The 17,929-nt window shown below is 35.9% G+C and overlaps 1 protein-coding gene across 1 annotated transcript; it reads right to left on the reverse strand.

Annotated features, from left to right (window-relative positions):
* Positions 1-692: 692 nt before the first annotated feature.
* On the reverse strand, positions 693-17,599 carry LOC117333905 (asparagine synthetase [glutamine-hydrolyzing]-like). Its single transcript, XM_033893323.1, has 8 exons — positions 17,507-17,599; positions 9,424-9,658; positions 8,760-8,930; positions 6,161-6,288; positions 5,131-5,257; positions 3,870-4,077; positions 3,490-3,727; positions 693-887 (listed from the first exon to the last, which is right to left on the reverse strand). The coding sequence occupies exons 1-8, from the start codon at positions 17,597-17,599 to the stop codon at positions 693-695; spliced, it is 1,395 nt and encodes a 464-aa protein (XP_033749214.1).
* Positions 17,600-17,929: the final 330 nt, after the last annotated feature.

Raw genomic sequence — 17,929 nt, forward strand, 5'->3', positions numbered from 1 at the left:
TGGCTGTATAAGTGTAACTGCAAAACTTATATAATAAGTACATAATACTACCTTTGCACTGATCTAATATCATACTAGCACTTTTGACTGGACTGGATAGGTATTATGAAGTATGGTGTATTCAAATTGCATGTACAAAGTACATATATTACATCAGGGGAACCAACACCACAAACTGCGTAAAATAGCACTATATATTATACATCTATTAAAAACAACAATTATTCTTTTATTTATTATAGTGGGAAGTTGTTGATAAGTTATCATGCATATTGTATGGGTCGATTTTTTATACATACAATATGTAGTGAATCTATGGTACATATGTATTACGCTATGTATGATTAAGTATCTGTTAACTTTCATCATCTGTATGCTTATAATATTCTGCATAAAATATGTCGAGATTATGACTTGATAATAAAAAAAAAAAGATTCCAAAAAATCGGATATATCTCTCTTAACTGTATGGTTGGATATTTACACTAGAACGCATGTATCTATGTGTATGTGCATGTATGTGAGTGATTGACTTAAACAGATCGTGGACATCCTTTAGTCCAATGTCCGAATCCAATGTCAATACCAACTACAAATAAATATAAAAAGCAAACATGACTATGATGCCAGTCAATCATCATACAGTTCCGTAGCGAATGCCAAATGTCCCTTTCCCATAGCCATTGCGTTCGCTATTTGTAGTGTTTGAGAGTCCTGGCGGAAGGGTCAGATGATGTTGACCACTTCGGCATCCAAAAGTACGGAATAATGTGACTTTGCCCAGGGTAAAACTTGTCAAAGATTTGTCGGTAGTACAGGGCTTCCTTACTTTGTGGAGGATTTTGGGGGTACTGCTGAATGCATTGATCTAATTCCGAGTCATCAACCTGCCAAAAATTAAAATAAAGATGTAAGTTTACTAGTCAACTCTCTTTAGCTTATTTGCATACGCCTTGAAGTGACGGAATAAGACAATGGCACACATGCTGTTTAATTAATACATTTGCGTCGTCAGAGAGTCAAACGAAGGCTTGATTTGTTTTTGCATTGGTTAACGGCCCATCGCTAATTGGAGTCATTCTTAACCAAACAACACTAGACAAATACGTTCATTATCATTGCATAAAAACACATTAAAATATATGCAGTAATCATTATAAACTAATTGTTTGATCTATTCTTTTTTCTAAATGCAAGGCGTAAGGTCATACAGTATATCAGCTATTCTGCTGACAGATTGCTCGCATGAGGACAAGAAAGCGACCAATGAAGGTTACACTTCCAAAGTCCTGGCTGTAGCGATGACATAACGTCCTTTAACAAATAAAAGTCTGCATACACCAGGTCACTGAGAAAGTTTGATATGGGATCGATATTCGAGTATGTCTGGGAACAACGATATGAGAGTAAAGTTGGGTAAAAGAGTAGCAAAAAAAGGGATACTTCAGATTTAGTCAATTCAAAGTAGCACTTAATGAAGATGGAATGTTTTATGATCGACATCATTACAGTTGTGTGATCGCACAACGTTCCAAAAACATCGTGCGCACATCGTGCAGACATCGGGCGCACAAATGTGCGATGTGGATGTGCGATACAAACCGCACAACTGTGCGATGTAAACCGCACAGCTAACGATAGGTTTATAAATATTACGAAATAACTTATTATACGAAAAGATATACGAAAAAATTAAAATTATGATATAAGATGGTCGCTTTTATATATACGTGCTGCATAACAATTGTTTGCATTCATGGAACATGTATGACCTGTTAATTTTTGTCATTTAAGTACCGTCATTTTGTCTCGCAAGTATTCGTGATGTTTTCGACGGCCTGGTGATACATCTACATGTACGTACGTGTACCAGAATGGTAGACGGACACCACTACGATTATTTATCTTACTTTATACATAAATTACATACATTATGTATTTTTAAACACAACAGAAATGTTTCTCTTCAAAACAAGTCGTTTTATCTGTTGTTAAGTTCTACATGTATTAAATAATCTCGCTGAATACACATTTCTTCGACTCTCCAAGGCCTAGAGGTGTCCTTGACGACGTCCGAGCAAATTATATAAAGTTCTTTAAAAATAATTTAGATAACTTATTTAATTAAACATCGGTATTTAGTTTCATTCCTAATAATTATTGCATATATTTTAACAAAAATATGGTAATTAGCTGTCTCGTAAAATGTTAATCGTTGTATATCTTTTACAATATTAATCGTTCCACACGTTTAGATAATTAGATAACGTATTCCTCATTTTATAACTACCACGATACATATCGCACATGTACCGTTCCAATCGCCCATCGTGCGCACATTTTCCTGCACGATCCGTATCGCACATATCGCACATCGTGCAGACATCGTGCGCACATCGCACATCGTGGAACGTTATGCGATCACATAACTGTATCTCATTTAGAAATATCCACTTATACAAGTGATGCTAAGTCTGACATGTTCGGTGCTTGTTAATATGTCTAATCGTTCCGTTGTCACAATCCTACTTTCTTTTTTAGAATGTAACTAAGCCCAAATTCGACCTAGATTTGTATGGCGGGTGTCGTCGTAACCTAGATTTGTATGGCGGGTTTGACCTAGATTTGTATGGCGGGTTTTACCTAGATTTATATGACGGGTGTCGTCGTAACCTAGATTTGTATGGCGGGTGTCGTCGTGACCTAGATTTGTATGGCGGGTGTCGTCGTGACCTAGATTTATATGGCGGGTTTGACCTAGATTGGTATGGCGGGTTTCCTCGATGAAGCAGTGGACACTTACTTTCCGGAACACCTGATCCTATACTTGTACTTTTTTAAAAGTTTTCCACGCAAATCTATATCGTTAGTTGATATTTTGTTCTCGTTTTATGGAATTTTGGCGGTATTCTCCTTTGTTCCTGTTTATCCTTTATGGAATAAAGCTTCAGATAAGCTGATACTCAAAATCATTCAAGATAATTTGGTCATTTTTAAGTGCATATAGTTGGGCCAAATCACTCGAGACTTGTAGCCACTGAAACATCGAAAAATACTTCTACAACCAAAAGTCTTGATACGAGCATGATATCTACAGTCCCAAAAAGCGAATCATGCTGTACATTAGGATCATTCGCGTGTTTGGAATATAAAATTAGAATCTAGTGAAACACTGATTTTCTGTATTAATGCACGCTTAAACAAAATATATCAATGAATGTAGTCGTTACAGCGGTGACATGGATGTTAAAAAAAGTAGAAAGTTGGACCTTGACCCTCGTGTAATGTGCGGAATTACGGACGGACACAACGAAAAGCTATAGTCCTCCAAGTTCCGGCGGGGGGCTAAACAATATCGACCTACCTTTGTATGTTATTTGCTATAAGTTATTTCAGTACAAATGACAAACCATTCATTTTCGTCTGGACGGACAATGCGTTACGTATATCAAATATATATTGTTGTGTGCCTAAATCTATTGAACTTACCTTTTCTTCAATGAAGTCTTGTATCATTTCATATAAAGACTTTGTTGTCGCGGTCAGACCATCACTGAATCCTTCCTTGTGTCTCCATAAAATCTCCATTGGTATTAGATCAGTCTTATCAAAGACTGATCGCAATAGATGTTTCTCCAAACCATTTTTGGGGGCCTGCATGCCAGGGTCTAGAGAGAGGTAATAACTGCTGAACGTGTGATCGAGGTATGGCACCCGTATCTCAAGTCTGCAAGAAGACGGAAATGGGTGACGGTGTTGTTTTATTACCGGCAGAACAAAATATGGTTAACAATCAGTATTTGCTCATAATTCTTAGTTACTGATGATTTTGTCAGATTTTTCATTATCAATAATACAAATTTACTCACCCAAAAGCTGCCGACATTCTGTCAACCCTTTGAACGTCAAACATGCTGATATCTTTACAGAGGCGTCTACTCTCATCGAGCCCTTCTTCAACAGATGGTGCTTTATGGAAATAGATGTACCCTTGGGCGATTTCGTCAGCTCCCTCTCCAGACAAAATCACCGCGGTATCCGTCTTTTCTTTAACGTATTTACATAGCAGGTACATAGCTGTAAATCAAATGAAAGAAGCATTTAAAAAAGAAACCATTTTAATTGAGATGGTATCATGAATATACCGGTATGAATGCATATTTATATGTGCCATTAGTAAACCAAATAGGAGTAGATGAGACTGAATATTTACATTTACAGTTTTGTCAATCTAGGAATGGCCTATAAGTGTCCCCTTGGTTATCAATCACAATCACGTTTAATTAATCAACCACAAATTGATGTTTATTTCATAAAAAAAACATTTTATAACCAATATCTCTGTGAAAGTCATGTAAGTTGTGAATATAAATTGTACATGCTTCCTCGTTGCATCATTCGTATTTAGGAACCCCGTTCGAAATCCTCTATATTTTGCTTCTGATTTTCGCCATCGTCGTGTAGTCTTTTAATGACCCGATTATATTAAGATGGCGTAAAAATATCAAACTAAAGCATTTTCGATATTCATTAGTTTATACTGTTTGAAGTCCTATCAACAATGGGGAAAATGGACTCCCCTGTGTGCAAGCTACGTGTGTGGTGAATGTGTGTATGTGTGTAATGGATACTGTGGCGTGCTCGTGTTTTCCTCCTTGACATATCGCGATTTGATGTTAGTTACGATGTGTACTGCCGAATAGCGCTAGCTGTATGTACATCCGGTCACAACATTGTGATGACAAACAAACTGATTGTGTCTCACTTCTAACACGGCGAGCTTAGTCAGATGCAGGGAAGGCTATCTTTAGATGAACAAAGTTGTTGATAGGACGTTAAACGATACAAAACCAAACCTAGTGTGTCGTATCGGGCAAGGGACATGACACAAAGCAAAGTACAGTGGCGAATATTTAACCCAAAATGTTAAGGAGTGATCTATCAGGGAGAACAAATTCATTTAAAAAGGCTAGACAAAATATAGTTTAAAAGTCGCCTTTTTCGAGTCGCTGACATCATACCAAGTCAGTGTCAGCACATAACTTCATCTATGCCGTGTCGCTTACTAATAATTATGTATAACAATTATCTTCACTTGCACAACCTTTATAGGCCTGTTCTACGTCATACCAATTGATGCACGGATTGTGATGACGTCATAACTCTCCGAACAGTAAATGACATTCTCAATAACCGAGATCGCCTCCTCTTGAGTAAACGTGATCTCATGGTGTTCTGTTCCCAAGTGATTCGCAACCTGTATATAGCAAGAGTGGTATTATAACACCAATTAGTGCGAACAAGCTATATGCTATCATTTTTTTTCTATATCATGTATCATGTAAATTCACCACAGTAGTGGATATCACTTTGACAGAGTAATTCAAGAAGTTTATTGAAATACACTACTGATCCGCTTGGATGCTGCTACCAAAGCTTTTGTGGTATGGGAATCATATTCTATTCTTAGAATTATTGATGACATAAGCTCCAATTAAAGACGCTGGCCTGTTATGTCGGCCATTTCAATTTTTCAACTGTTAATGCACAAGTGATTCATAAAGAAGTAGGGACCAAGTGGAAATATCCTGCGGACACTTCTCAGGAAATAAAATTTAAAAAGGCTTGTTGGTACAAGTACGTTGCCCCCCAATTTGCCTTCTTATTCATGTTGAGATGCATACAATGTATATATCATTGAAATACCATTTATCAAAATAAAGAAAGCAATCCCAACGTTAACGATGTACCAAAACACTCCTAATTGTTGTCTTCTACAAATATCGTAATGAACATTAACAGCTATAGATAACTCGAGGATTATCCTAATTTAGCAATAAACTCAAAAAAAAAGTTGATTTGTAAAACCTGTTCCATCCTGTATAACCGCCCCAAACGCATAGCCCTACTCAGTCGACCTCGTTTGGTCACTGTAGCGAGGAATGAGGGGGATGTTAGTCAATCTGTTCTGGTCTCTGCAGGGAAGTTTGATAGTCGATCAATTTCACCCTGGCAGTGGTCTCTGCGGGGTTCGTCAATTCACTATGATATGTGCATTGTCCCATAAAAGCACCAAAGAAATGTCCGATCTTATTTGCCACCTAAATAAATGCCAATGCAAATTGTTAAACTATACTAAAAATAAGAAAATATTACATACCTTCCTTGCGGCGACAAGATCGGGACTATCCTTCATGCCTACAGAGAAAGTCTGTATCCGATAAGGCATCCTTCGCTCTTTTGCTAAATTTACCAGTAACGCGGTTATCAAGCTGGAATCTAGGCCACCTGAAAGCCGTATGATAAATACAGTGTATATGATTCATATTTGTTAAAGCATTCATTCCAACACTAAAACAGTACATTTTTACCAGTGAAATTTAGTAAATTATCATTTTGTTAAAAAAAACGTCTGTTTTTGAGCAATCAAAATAGTGTTTTCTATGCACCGCATTGATATCAGCCGATTATTGCGGTCAGATATAATTGTCGCGAATGTAGATAAACAGGCTATTTTGTTGCACTGCTGCAATATACATTGAAGTCTTTGATAAAATGATCATTTGATAACAGTAATGCAAGCAAAACCTATCGATAGATGTCGAAAACGCTGAAATTGCAAGGATATGATTCTTGCGCTTAGATTTGTTCTTCGTTATTTTCGTCTTTAGAAATGAAAAAAAAATAAAAACCTGAATTGCTTTCGTTTAATTTAACAGTTTATTTCAATCGTTTAAATGAAAATACTGATATTTTTCACTCGTGTCAATATCCTCTATATATTTTATGTACATATGTATGGGAGTGTTTTCTAACACGCTTATTCAGAGTATTTCATGTAATATATGAATCATTATGTGTATGATAAGTGCTATTCTACAGTCTGTCCTAAAGGAAGGGCTAAGAATGGTTCCTGCTGCCTCAATTCTGCTGACCAAACATCATGCATGTTAGAGTACAAATCTTGCTGTCAGTATAATATGGCCGGGTGGCGTCCCGTTATCAGTATATTGCCAAATGCAATGTCCTGCTGTCATAAAATGTGGCCTGATGTGGCGTACTGTTGTCAGTATGACATGACTGGAAGGGATGTCCTGTTGTCAATTTAATTGAGCCTGATGTGGTCTTGTCAGTATAATGTGGCCGCCTGTGGTGCCCTTGTATATATAATGGGACCGAATGTGGTGTTCTGTTGTCTGTTTAGTGTGGTTGGATGTGGTGTCCTCTTGTATGTATAATATGGCCGGATTCGGTGTCCTGTTTCATTATAACTTGACCGGATGTGGTGTCCTGTTTTCCGTATAATGTGGCCAAGTGTGGTGTCCTATTTGATGGTTTTGGTAGTATAACTAAGTGAAATAACACTTTGATGTGTTCTGTTGTCTGTATAGTGTGGTTGGATGTGGTGTCATCTTGTATGTATAATGTGGCCGGATTCGGTGTCCTGTTTATTATAACCTGACCGGGTGTGGTGTCCTGTTTCATTATAACCTGACCGGATGTGGTGTCCTGTTTTCCGTATAATGTGGCCAAGAGTTTTATTGAGATCACATATATCTTCCCACCATTTTTTAAGTCTCAGAGAAACTTAATTAGCTGTATTAATCTTGATTTATAGCTGTATAAAGGAGCATTTTCGAGTGTTATTGTCCATTATATATTAGTACTTGGCCATGTGTAGTTGACGGGTATCTTATGATAAAGGAAAAGACGCTTACCACCCGGAATACCTGGTTTATTTGTAGTGTATCAGAGGTCTATATGGCACTATCAAACAGTCCTTGTGTTGTTTCCGTCACTTTACTTACCTTATCATATTGATAGAACTTTAACAGATAAATAAAACTAACCTACCTATTTTGAAAGCACTTAATTTTTTCGTATCATCAATAGGCGATTTGTCAAAGGTTATGTCGACATCATCTTGACAATTGAAACAGGGAACATTTTCGTAAGATGATTACATAGTGTTCAATTCCAATTGTATTCCTTCATATATACAGAAAAAGTGTTTAAACAATTCAATTATCTTCTGTTAATAATAATTAAATATAAATTTCTTGTGCGAACCTGAAAGCAGACATCCGATGCGTCGTTCGGACATCATTCTTTTGTTGACTGCCTTCTTTAAAAGATCCCTGATGTTGGACAAATAGTCTTCTAAAAGTTAAATGCATGTTTTGAGAAAATTGTGCTTACACTTTGTGAACGCCGTGTATGTTTTGAAACGAAGGTAAGAGAATGATATTATTATATCATTGCTTAGTTTGTTAAACTCTCATATTAATTCCGACAAAACTATCCAAGCGGATTCTATAGTTCTTGCGGACAAACGTTAAGTTCAGCTGTATATGCTATTCTAATCAAATTTCATTCAGGGGTCAAAGGCTAGAGCGAAAAAAATGACGTTTTCATTTTCAAAATTCATACAAATTAATTATTGAAGTAAAGGTAACAGCTGCAGATTATAATAAAGAAGTGTCACGTTTCAAAGTCAAAATTGAAAAGAGTAGGTCATAGATTATCATCTGGCCTATTTCAGATACTTAAAAACTATAGAAAACTTCAATTTATCAAGACCCTAATAACTTCCTGACGAGCTATTATGGTCAAATTAATTTCTATCAACGACTGGCGAATTTGAGTTCAAACGACATGTTGTTCTCTACCAATCGAGCGACGTCATATATTAATCGAAAGTCTTCAGTTATTGATAACGTCACAATAAAGTAGTTACACGTGTACGAAGAAACAATTACCTTTTGGTGTAAAGATGGATGCATATAACGGGACGTCACCTATTTGATGAAATCGTATGGCGTTCTCAAATGACACGCGGCTGTCAGTATCGATGCTGTAGGTTTCCACGTTTCCAGGCAAAACATGTTGTATTCTAACTTTGGAATCTTCTCCAACGAAATCCATTAACCCTGCAATTAAAACAAAGTAAAGTGTTTTTTTTATTTGATTAAGCAATATAACAAAACCGCCATAGGTGCTAAATCGTCGGATAAGAATGATCATGATCAACTGAAAAACAAGAGAAGGCTATTTCAAATTTTCATAAGGTATTAAAAGATACACACTTAAGTCTACTAACATATACCAAAACATTGAATTTTTTTGTCATTGAATAAATGATTGGTTGCATCCCGGAGAAATTTTACAGATTTTCTACGGATTTTCCTCCTCATATGTACATTGGTAGTGAATAACCATTTTTTTTCCTTTTTGGATTTGTGCTTTCACAGGCAACCAACATGAAAAACTGTATCCTCACAAAACGCACACACAACGCACACATACGCGAGTGAAAGAAAGGAGATCAGCGTCGGCACCCTCAGAAAACGGCAATATATTGTATTCATGATTGTGTACAATGATTACATTTCGCTTGAAGAATGCCCTTGTGTATTTCCCTACCTTTGACTTCAGAGCAAACAGTCAACTTGGCATCCACAAAACCACGGAAAAGAGGCTTGACTCCGAATGTGTCTCTTCCGAGGTAGATATTCCTCCTGGCCGTATCAAGGAGACAGAAGGCAAACACTCCGTCCAAGTGTCTGGCCGCGAACTCAATCCCGCCATGTGCATAGAGATGGATAATTGACTCTCCGTCACAGTTGGTTGTATTTTCATATTTAAACTCCTCCTGTAGCTAAGAAACAAGAAGAATAAGAGACATTTAATGAGATAATCGTTTTCCCAAGCAATTGTTGTTCGTATGCGCCCATTAGATGTTGATATTCAGTTTTCTTCTACTGATATTTTGTATATCGGGTATCTGAATTAGTGGAGATGTGATAAGGCTGCTAAGACAGCACTTGCATTACTACCAAAATATCTTAATGGTAACACAAATTATATTTAAACGACGATATACTTACAGCCGTAAGTATGGTATGAGTGATTATTTCTTTTTTCCAATTGATAATATTCCATTTTTAGATAATAACATACATACTTCCCACCTATTGTGCCATGAGACATTTGGAAGAAGACGTATACAATTGTATTTAGAAAAGAAAGGAAAGAGAATGTCTCAAATGTTATCGCCTCTCACAACCATGGAATGAGGACAACAGGTAAAATTCTTACGTCTTAATCCCCAGAGGGCAGACATTGCCTCACTTAGGACTTATGCCCCTACCAGGAAGGCTTTGGGTTCCGTTTCCTAGCCGAGACATGCCAAGGCATATGAAATGGTCGTTGCTTCTGCTGCCTAACGCTCAATTTTTGGGGAAGGACGACTTGGTTACTTTGTTGTCTGTTTAATGTGACCGGGTGAGCTGTCTGTTTCAGTGAAGTAGCACTAAAACCGATATTGAATCCACACTATCACAGGAAGACAAACACGACCATACTGCATCCTCCAAAAACACCAGCACTACACGCATGCATCTTGCACATAGTGGAGACCGTCTTTAAATGGTCATAGCCGTTCTTAGGACGTTAAACAATACAAAAAAACATTGATTCAGAAAGAAACGCAATGTTACGCACCGATATGTGTATCACTATATATTACGCCTATGATACTATATTACTATATTATTATATTATATTGTATTGTACTGTGTTATAGATACATAAGGTGTATATAATATGATATAGTATAATATAGTAATTTTACACATTCATTTTTTGTTACATTTTCAAACTCAAAAATGCATAAGTATGCATGTCCTCAAAGATCCCTCCATCCTCATTGGTTACATGTGTCATCAGTTGAGTATGCTAAGTCTGTTGTATATATGTGACGTATAGCGTATGTTAAACATTTTGATTGATAGTAATTTTTCTGACAATTTATAATATACTAGTAATATCTTACATTTATATATATATATAATTTTCGCTTAAGTATTGACAGGCACGACCTGTGCATAAATGCACATGGACTTTTTGTCAATGCCTGCCAATGACTGATTCTTGTAGATATAGTTCATATTAAATATTTTATGATCAAATATTATGTATACGTCATGTATATACATGTATAATCAAAATATATGAATGGTGTGTGAATGTTTATGTTTGAGTTACCTCCCTTTAATGTTAGTTATACATGTATTTTTTTCATTTCATAGTAAATTTATATATTAAATGTTATTTTTATACAATCCACTTGCCACCTTAGGAGAGAATTTATATAGACTTGGCCTGTTATTTCATCCCTTTGACTAATACCATCAAATGTCAATAAAATTTGTTGAAAGGAAATATCACGCCTATCACAGAGTTGTGAGACAATTATTATAATTAAGTTAAACTATTTGTATCACCGGTCGTTTCACCCAAAACCCTGCTTGTCGGTATCAATTTTATTAGAACGGATTCCCTAATTCTATGAATTCCAAGAATATGAATTTCTTGTTCCTGAAAGTGAATTTTCAACTCTCACTATCTTTAATGGAATTGGTTGGTAATATAAATGATATATGCATTGCGTAAATGTGGATAGAAGGTCACCTTACAATTATTATCTCTTGATAAGTGGACTTTCCTTTAAGCCGAGTGATTGGATGGCCGGTTGGAGAGCGAGTTGGAGTCTAAGTAACATATATCAGGTGCTTCATGGTTGGTATCGCTGCTGGATCGTTTGTATCCAGTTTAAATGATTCTCCTGGTAAACGGAGATGATTATACGGCCATGTATTATACATAAGCTGATGTTATGTTGAAATGCAATAATATATCGGAACGATGTTTCACATCATTTAGTTTTCATATACAAAATTGGTTCCCGTCACCAAAATGATGTTTGTGTATCCAAACAGAACGAATACAAAATTAGATATGTTTGTCCTACTGGACCCCTCTGCCAATGTCCATGTGATTAAGTCCCCATCGCCCAAGGATGCTGAAGACCAAATTTGAATAAAATTCTGCAATTTCCTACAATGTCAGTGGGCCCTGTGTATTGCTCACCTGGCTACTTCACTGATGATGTCAAAGCAGTTTAAGTTATACATTTTCCATTTTTGGATCTGTTTCTCAATATTGTGGATTGAAATAAACAATTCATTTTAACTTATATTTAGCTTTTTATTTCCAGAAAAGATTATAGAAAAAATTACTTAAATAGTACTTAAGATGTGTAGACAATTGACTTCCTTTATAGGCGCCCGACCCTTTTATTTACGATGGCCGACAAGAGCCTGGCAAGATGAAATGAAAAAAACTGTAACACTTTTTTTCGTGGTACAGTTTTTTCACATCTTTTTGTACTAGGTACGGCACAGAAAGATATGAAAGCAGAGTTGAAATGAGTCAGTCGCTTTTGCATCTTTTTGTACCAAAAAGCGGCCGAAAACATCCACGGTACAGAAACCTATGAAACGGCCAGACATAAAGGTTACTGAGTTTGACAAATGACTCCCTGATAGAGTTGTCATCACATAGCCTGCCAATTAATATCCCATCCCGGCATGTCTGGCTACTGGCTGATCCAATCGTCATGCATATTGATGTGGGGCCGGCAAAATGATCAGTTGTCTAATCTAACTTTTAAATGACTTTTCAATTTAAAAATAACGTCCTTAATACTTTTTCCAGTGACGAATTATCTGTACTTACATTGTCAATGTATCCAATCTGCCTCAAATTCTCGAGTAAAAGAAACTTTAAACACCGATGGGGTCCGTTTTGGGGAAATGGGACCATCAATTTTATAACGATTTTAGCAGTGAAATATCGGAAATTAATCATTCTATAAAAGTGATATTTTTCACTAGTGACAAAATTTACTTTTTCTGACTTGTATAATATAAACACTGCATACAAACGACAATGGAAAAAATAAAAGCTGGCCCGGTACATTTTGCTATAAAAATGTAACAAACAGAATATCTAACAGCATCTTCAATAACACCAAATGTATTGCACGAGTGTGGCTAAAATTTTGATATTTTTCACGAGTGCGCAAATATCGAAATATAAGCCCACTCATAAAATATAGTTGGTTTTACTGAACACACTGTTAGATATCCTCTATGTATACATCGAGGAATATATATATTTCCCTCGGTACAATTACGACAGGAAATTCAAATCTATATCTTCGGATCACCAACAAATAGTGTATATGATACATTGTGCTATCAAATAGATATATAACTTAGCAACACAAATGACGAAGGAAGACAACTTTATGACTCGTGGCCTGACCGGGCCTCGAACTCACGATCTACGGCACCCAATCGCCTAGCCAGAAATACCCGCAGCCTATACCGCTGCGCCACATCGGCGTTCTTAAAAAAGAACGTTTCAATTGTGCAGTGGTGGTCGGCCCGATACCCTGACCTGATCGGTGTCTTCCCACTCAGCCAACATATCCTATTTTAACATTGGGGGTAGGAACAATAGAGAACAATAGGCACTAATTACAGATAAGTTATAGCCTGTTTTGGAGAAGTAATTGATTCTCAGGTTACCTGTGTTACCTGTATTACCTGTGCTACATGCTGTTAACAATTTGTAGATAATGTATACTAAATATCTATATATAACGAATACTTTTATATTATTAAAAAAATTAAAATAAAATAACTCAAATTTTCATAAATTAGTGAAAATAATTCGTTTTCTATATCTTTCGTTGTTACAAATTTCACACTTTATCATAATTATTATGTTTTATAAATAAAACAGAAAATGCATTTGTTCAATTTTAACCTTTACATTGAAAGGTCACATTATCAATAAGTTTAAGTCAACGTTACCTGTTTCATTGTGATATATAACAGGTATATATAATGTACTTGAAACGATTAAAAACAAAATACTTTAAATCACATTTTAATAGTTCAAGTAAAATAAATCATGTATGATAATGAAACTGATTGAATAATAAAGCACAAATCAGTATACTCCTAGAAATCACGGATAAAGTTCACAATATCACCAAAGTCAATTAATCATATCGGCGGTTCTCATATATGCAGTCTTCACATACGAAATTATTCACGTAATAAATAGTTCAATCTTATTATTACAAAGAAATACTAGTCTATATAATTGTCACTTCCTTTAACACGAGTATAATGGTAATCATAACCCTTGCAAGTTCAAGTTGCTTTATGAAATTGAATGTTAAATTACACTTGTATATAATGTTTAGAATACACAAGTTCAATTTCTCAAAGTATATCATAATCACTTGGGTCCCTTTATGAAATTGAATGTTAATGTTCAGGAAACACAAGTATATGATCAAGGGTATATAATTGTCATTATCCTGGATTTAATACTCCAAGTGGATAAGATGTTAAGCTGCATCAGCATATGCTGTCACATCCATCGTGTTGTTTCGTAGTCTCATCTTGAGAGTCTGCAGAGTCCCCATTCCAGTTGGCGATATTTCCTCTTCTTTGCGAATGGCTTACCTCCAGCTTGATACTCTACCATTCTCCAAGAAATCAACCCTAATCTGGGCATTTGCCATTGCAATCTATAATCTATTTTCAGTAACGTCAAGTACAGTAAGTGTTCAGAGAAAAATAACTTAACTAATGGATCTGGTAAAATGATTGGACCAAGGTGTATACTGTTTATTGTAATTTTGAGGGAATAACAATTGGTTGTTTTTGTGTTGGTTACATACACATACTCTTATAAACAGTTTTGACTACATATCATTGAAGTTTATGCCGTTCACTCTTTATGTGATTTTAACAAAATGCACCTTTATTTTTGTTGAAACAATAATTCAATTTGCAAGAATTAGTTGCTTATTATAAAATAGTAATCATATCTAATTGAAAGGGGAAAAAGAACAAGAAAAGAAATGATTGAAAGTACACTGTATATCATTGTTACCTGTATATGGTGCATTTTTAATTATGAAAGATTTTTCCATTATTTCATTTTTGAAGTGTTGTGTACTATCATTATTAATATAAGTAATAAATCATCAGTAGATGTATTCTGTTATTAACACGTACACATGAATGTATATTTTTAAAGGTATTCTTAAACATTTTCTTCACTTTTATTGTTAGTCACCTTTGAGTCCCATGTATACGTATACTGAAACAGACTATACCTACATTTTCCACATGTAAACTCAGATAATGTTTATATAGCAAAAACAGCATGTTGGCTGAGTGGAAATGAACCACATGACCATTGTGGAAGTCGTCTATAAGATGATATGAATACCTGGATCGCAATGTATTTACATACATGGATACGAATTGTACATATATTATATATTTCTCTCGGTACAATTACGACAGGAAATTCAAATCTATATCTTCGGATCACCAACACATAGTGTATATGATACATTGTGATATTGAATAGATATATAACTTAGCAACACAAATGACGAAGGAAGACAACTTTATGACTCGTGCCCTGACCGGGCCTCGAACTCACGATCTACGGCACCCAATCGCCTAGCCAGAAATACCCGCACCCACTCGAGGAATATATATATATATATAAATTGTAAGACCATAAGAGACATACTATAATGTTGTTTCAATCGTTTAATTATTTATCTCTAAAATGGAAATGACGACATTATTCAGGTTTAATTTAATATTTTGTAGCCCCAAGGTACACCCAATACTTACACTATAGTTTCGACTCGATTTGTTTCCTCAGAAATAATTAATACACTTTGCGGCTTGTTGTGACGGTGTTATTCGGGATCAGCCCTGGTCATGGTGTTGGATAACGACATTCCAATGTTCTGTTGGTACAGGTTTTTGTTTTTTTTTTTTTTTACATCTTTTCGTACTACAGATGGTACAGAAAGATATGAAAAAACTGTAACGTTTCATTTCATGGTACACTTTTTTCATTTCTTGTTGTATCAAAGATGGTACAAAAAATAAATGAAAAAAGTGTAATGCGGTACAAAACCTTTCAAATTATTTTGCCGGCTAATACAGGCTATTGGTACATAAACATGTGAATGTAAAGCTGTGTTTTTCCTAGGTTGTTTATAATCTTTCTGTATAGCACAAAATTATTTGAATTTTCACATCTTTTTGTACCATGGTACACTTTTCTATTGTACAAAAAACTGTACCATTGAAAAATAAATGTTATGGTTTTCTCATTTCATTTTGCCAGGTTCTTGTCGGCCATCGTATTTATTAGATTTTTCTAACGATTCAGATTGCGACAAAAACGTCACAAGTGTAATTATTTTTACATGGGAGTTTCGTTTTTTAATGACATCTCAGAGTGATGAGAATAAAACATTTAAAAAGGCGATGAACATCTGACCTTTTTAATATCAATTTTGAATTATGGTTTCGTTATGACAATGTATCGGTTGTTATTCTTTGTTGTTTTTTGATAGTTTTGTTTCCAAGTAGAGGAATTTTAGGGGCATTAAAAGGTCCAGTCGACAAGCAAGGTGCAGTTTATAGACAGGGTCCACTTGACAGGCAAAATCCAATTGACAGACAGGGTTCATTTGACAGGCAAGGTCAAATTGACAGACAGTGTCGACTCAACAGACAAAGTCCACTTATGACAGGCAGGGTATACTTAACAGGCAAAGTCCAGTTTGCAGACAAGGTCCACTTAACATGTAAAGACCATATCATTAGTACAATATCCACTCAATTCGATCAGATGAGTCTAAGGGTAAGAGTTGTTGAGAAAATGTCTGGTGAATCCCGCCACCATTACAACCTTGCGATCTTCGAGCACCCATGCCTTCTCCATGTGATAACGCACGCAGTTTAAGTTCCCTGCTAGAGCTGCCTCGAGATGGAGGCCTAACCAACGATAGGATCGATGTTAAATTTCTAAAGCAGATAGGACACTTCTGCCGTCTATGTTACTCTTGGTAGAGAGGGAATGCTACGCTTAACACTCGTATAAATAGCACTTTAGTCGTATACGGGACTGTATATCTATGACAAAAAACTATTTATCCATTACCAATGGTGGTCATCTGGTATGATCTAATCCCAGGGAGATTAAAAAACAATCACGTGACCTTATCTATCCCAAACCTTGTGTGGATATTGTTAACAACATAACTTTCTACGACCCGATACGAATATAGATAGTGGTCATCTATTAAGGTGATGACATCCGTTTATACCGACCTGTGTTATCTATATATATATATGGAAAGGGTGTTGCTTACTGCCACAGGGGAGGCCGTCTTTAAAGGACAATTAGCTGTTAATAGGACGTTATAAATACAAAACCAAATCATTGGTTCTGAAAGAGACGGAATGCTACGGATGGTGTATCGCTATATATTACATTCATCATTAAGTGGCCTGATATAAATACAATTTAGTTGAACAGGTTTCCAATTACAGTGAAACAAAATACAGTATTTAACCTCTATATAATGTCACCCGTCTATGAACCCTACAAACCGGCTTGTCGACATCAATTTTACTAGAACGGACTTTCACACACCAAATAATCCACTGTAACGCCACACTCCCATTTGTCATGAATGTCTTGTGAACAAATGTGCCAATATCACTTTGAGCCTCCCTTCTCTGGTGATTGAACTTACCTTCCTGTGATTATAGATTTCTCCGTTGTATATTAGCCAAATATGGGGATAACGAGATACCCTCATTGGTTGCATACCATGCTTTACATCCATTATTGCCAGTCGATAAAACCCTAGAAAGCATGATGGGAATTGGTAGATGGTTTCAAATCGAAAAGCGTCGGGTCCCCGGTGAGCTATTTTATGTGCAGATTTGCAATTTGCGAGGACGTCCTGAGCTCCACCAAACATCGCCCATATCCCACACATATTGTCGTTATAGCTGCTGGTGTGAGGTGGTCGACTGTAAAAATGTTGTGTTATCTGAATGATGACCTCTCTCCACATAAAAAATAGATAAGCGAATATCTTTCGGTGAAAGGTCATAAAATGTCGACACATTGCAGTGCTTGACTACAAGAATGGGGACCCGGTTTTTATAGT

The sequence above is a fragment of the Pecten maximus genome, chromosome 9 (genome assembly GCF_902652985.1).
Source record: "Pecten maximus chromosome 9, xPecMax1.1, whole genome shotgun sequence".
Taxonomy (NCBI): Eukaryota; Metazoa; Mollusca; class Bivalvia; order Pectinida; family Pectinidae; genus Pecten; species Pecten maximus.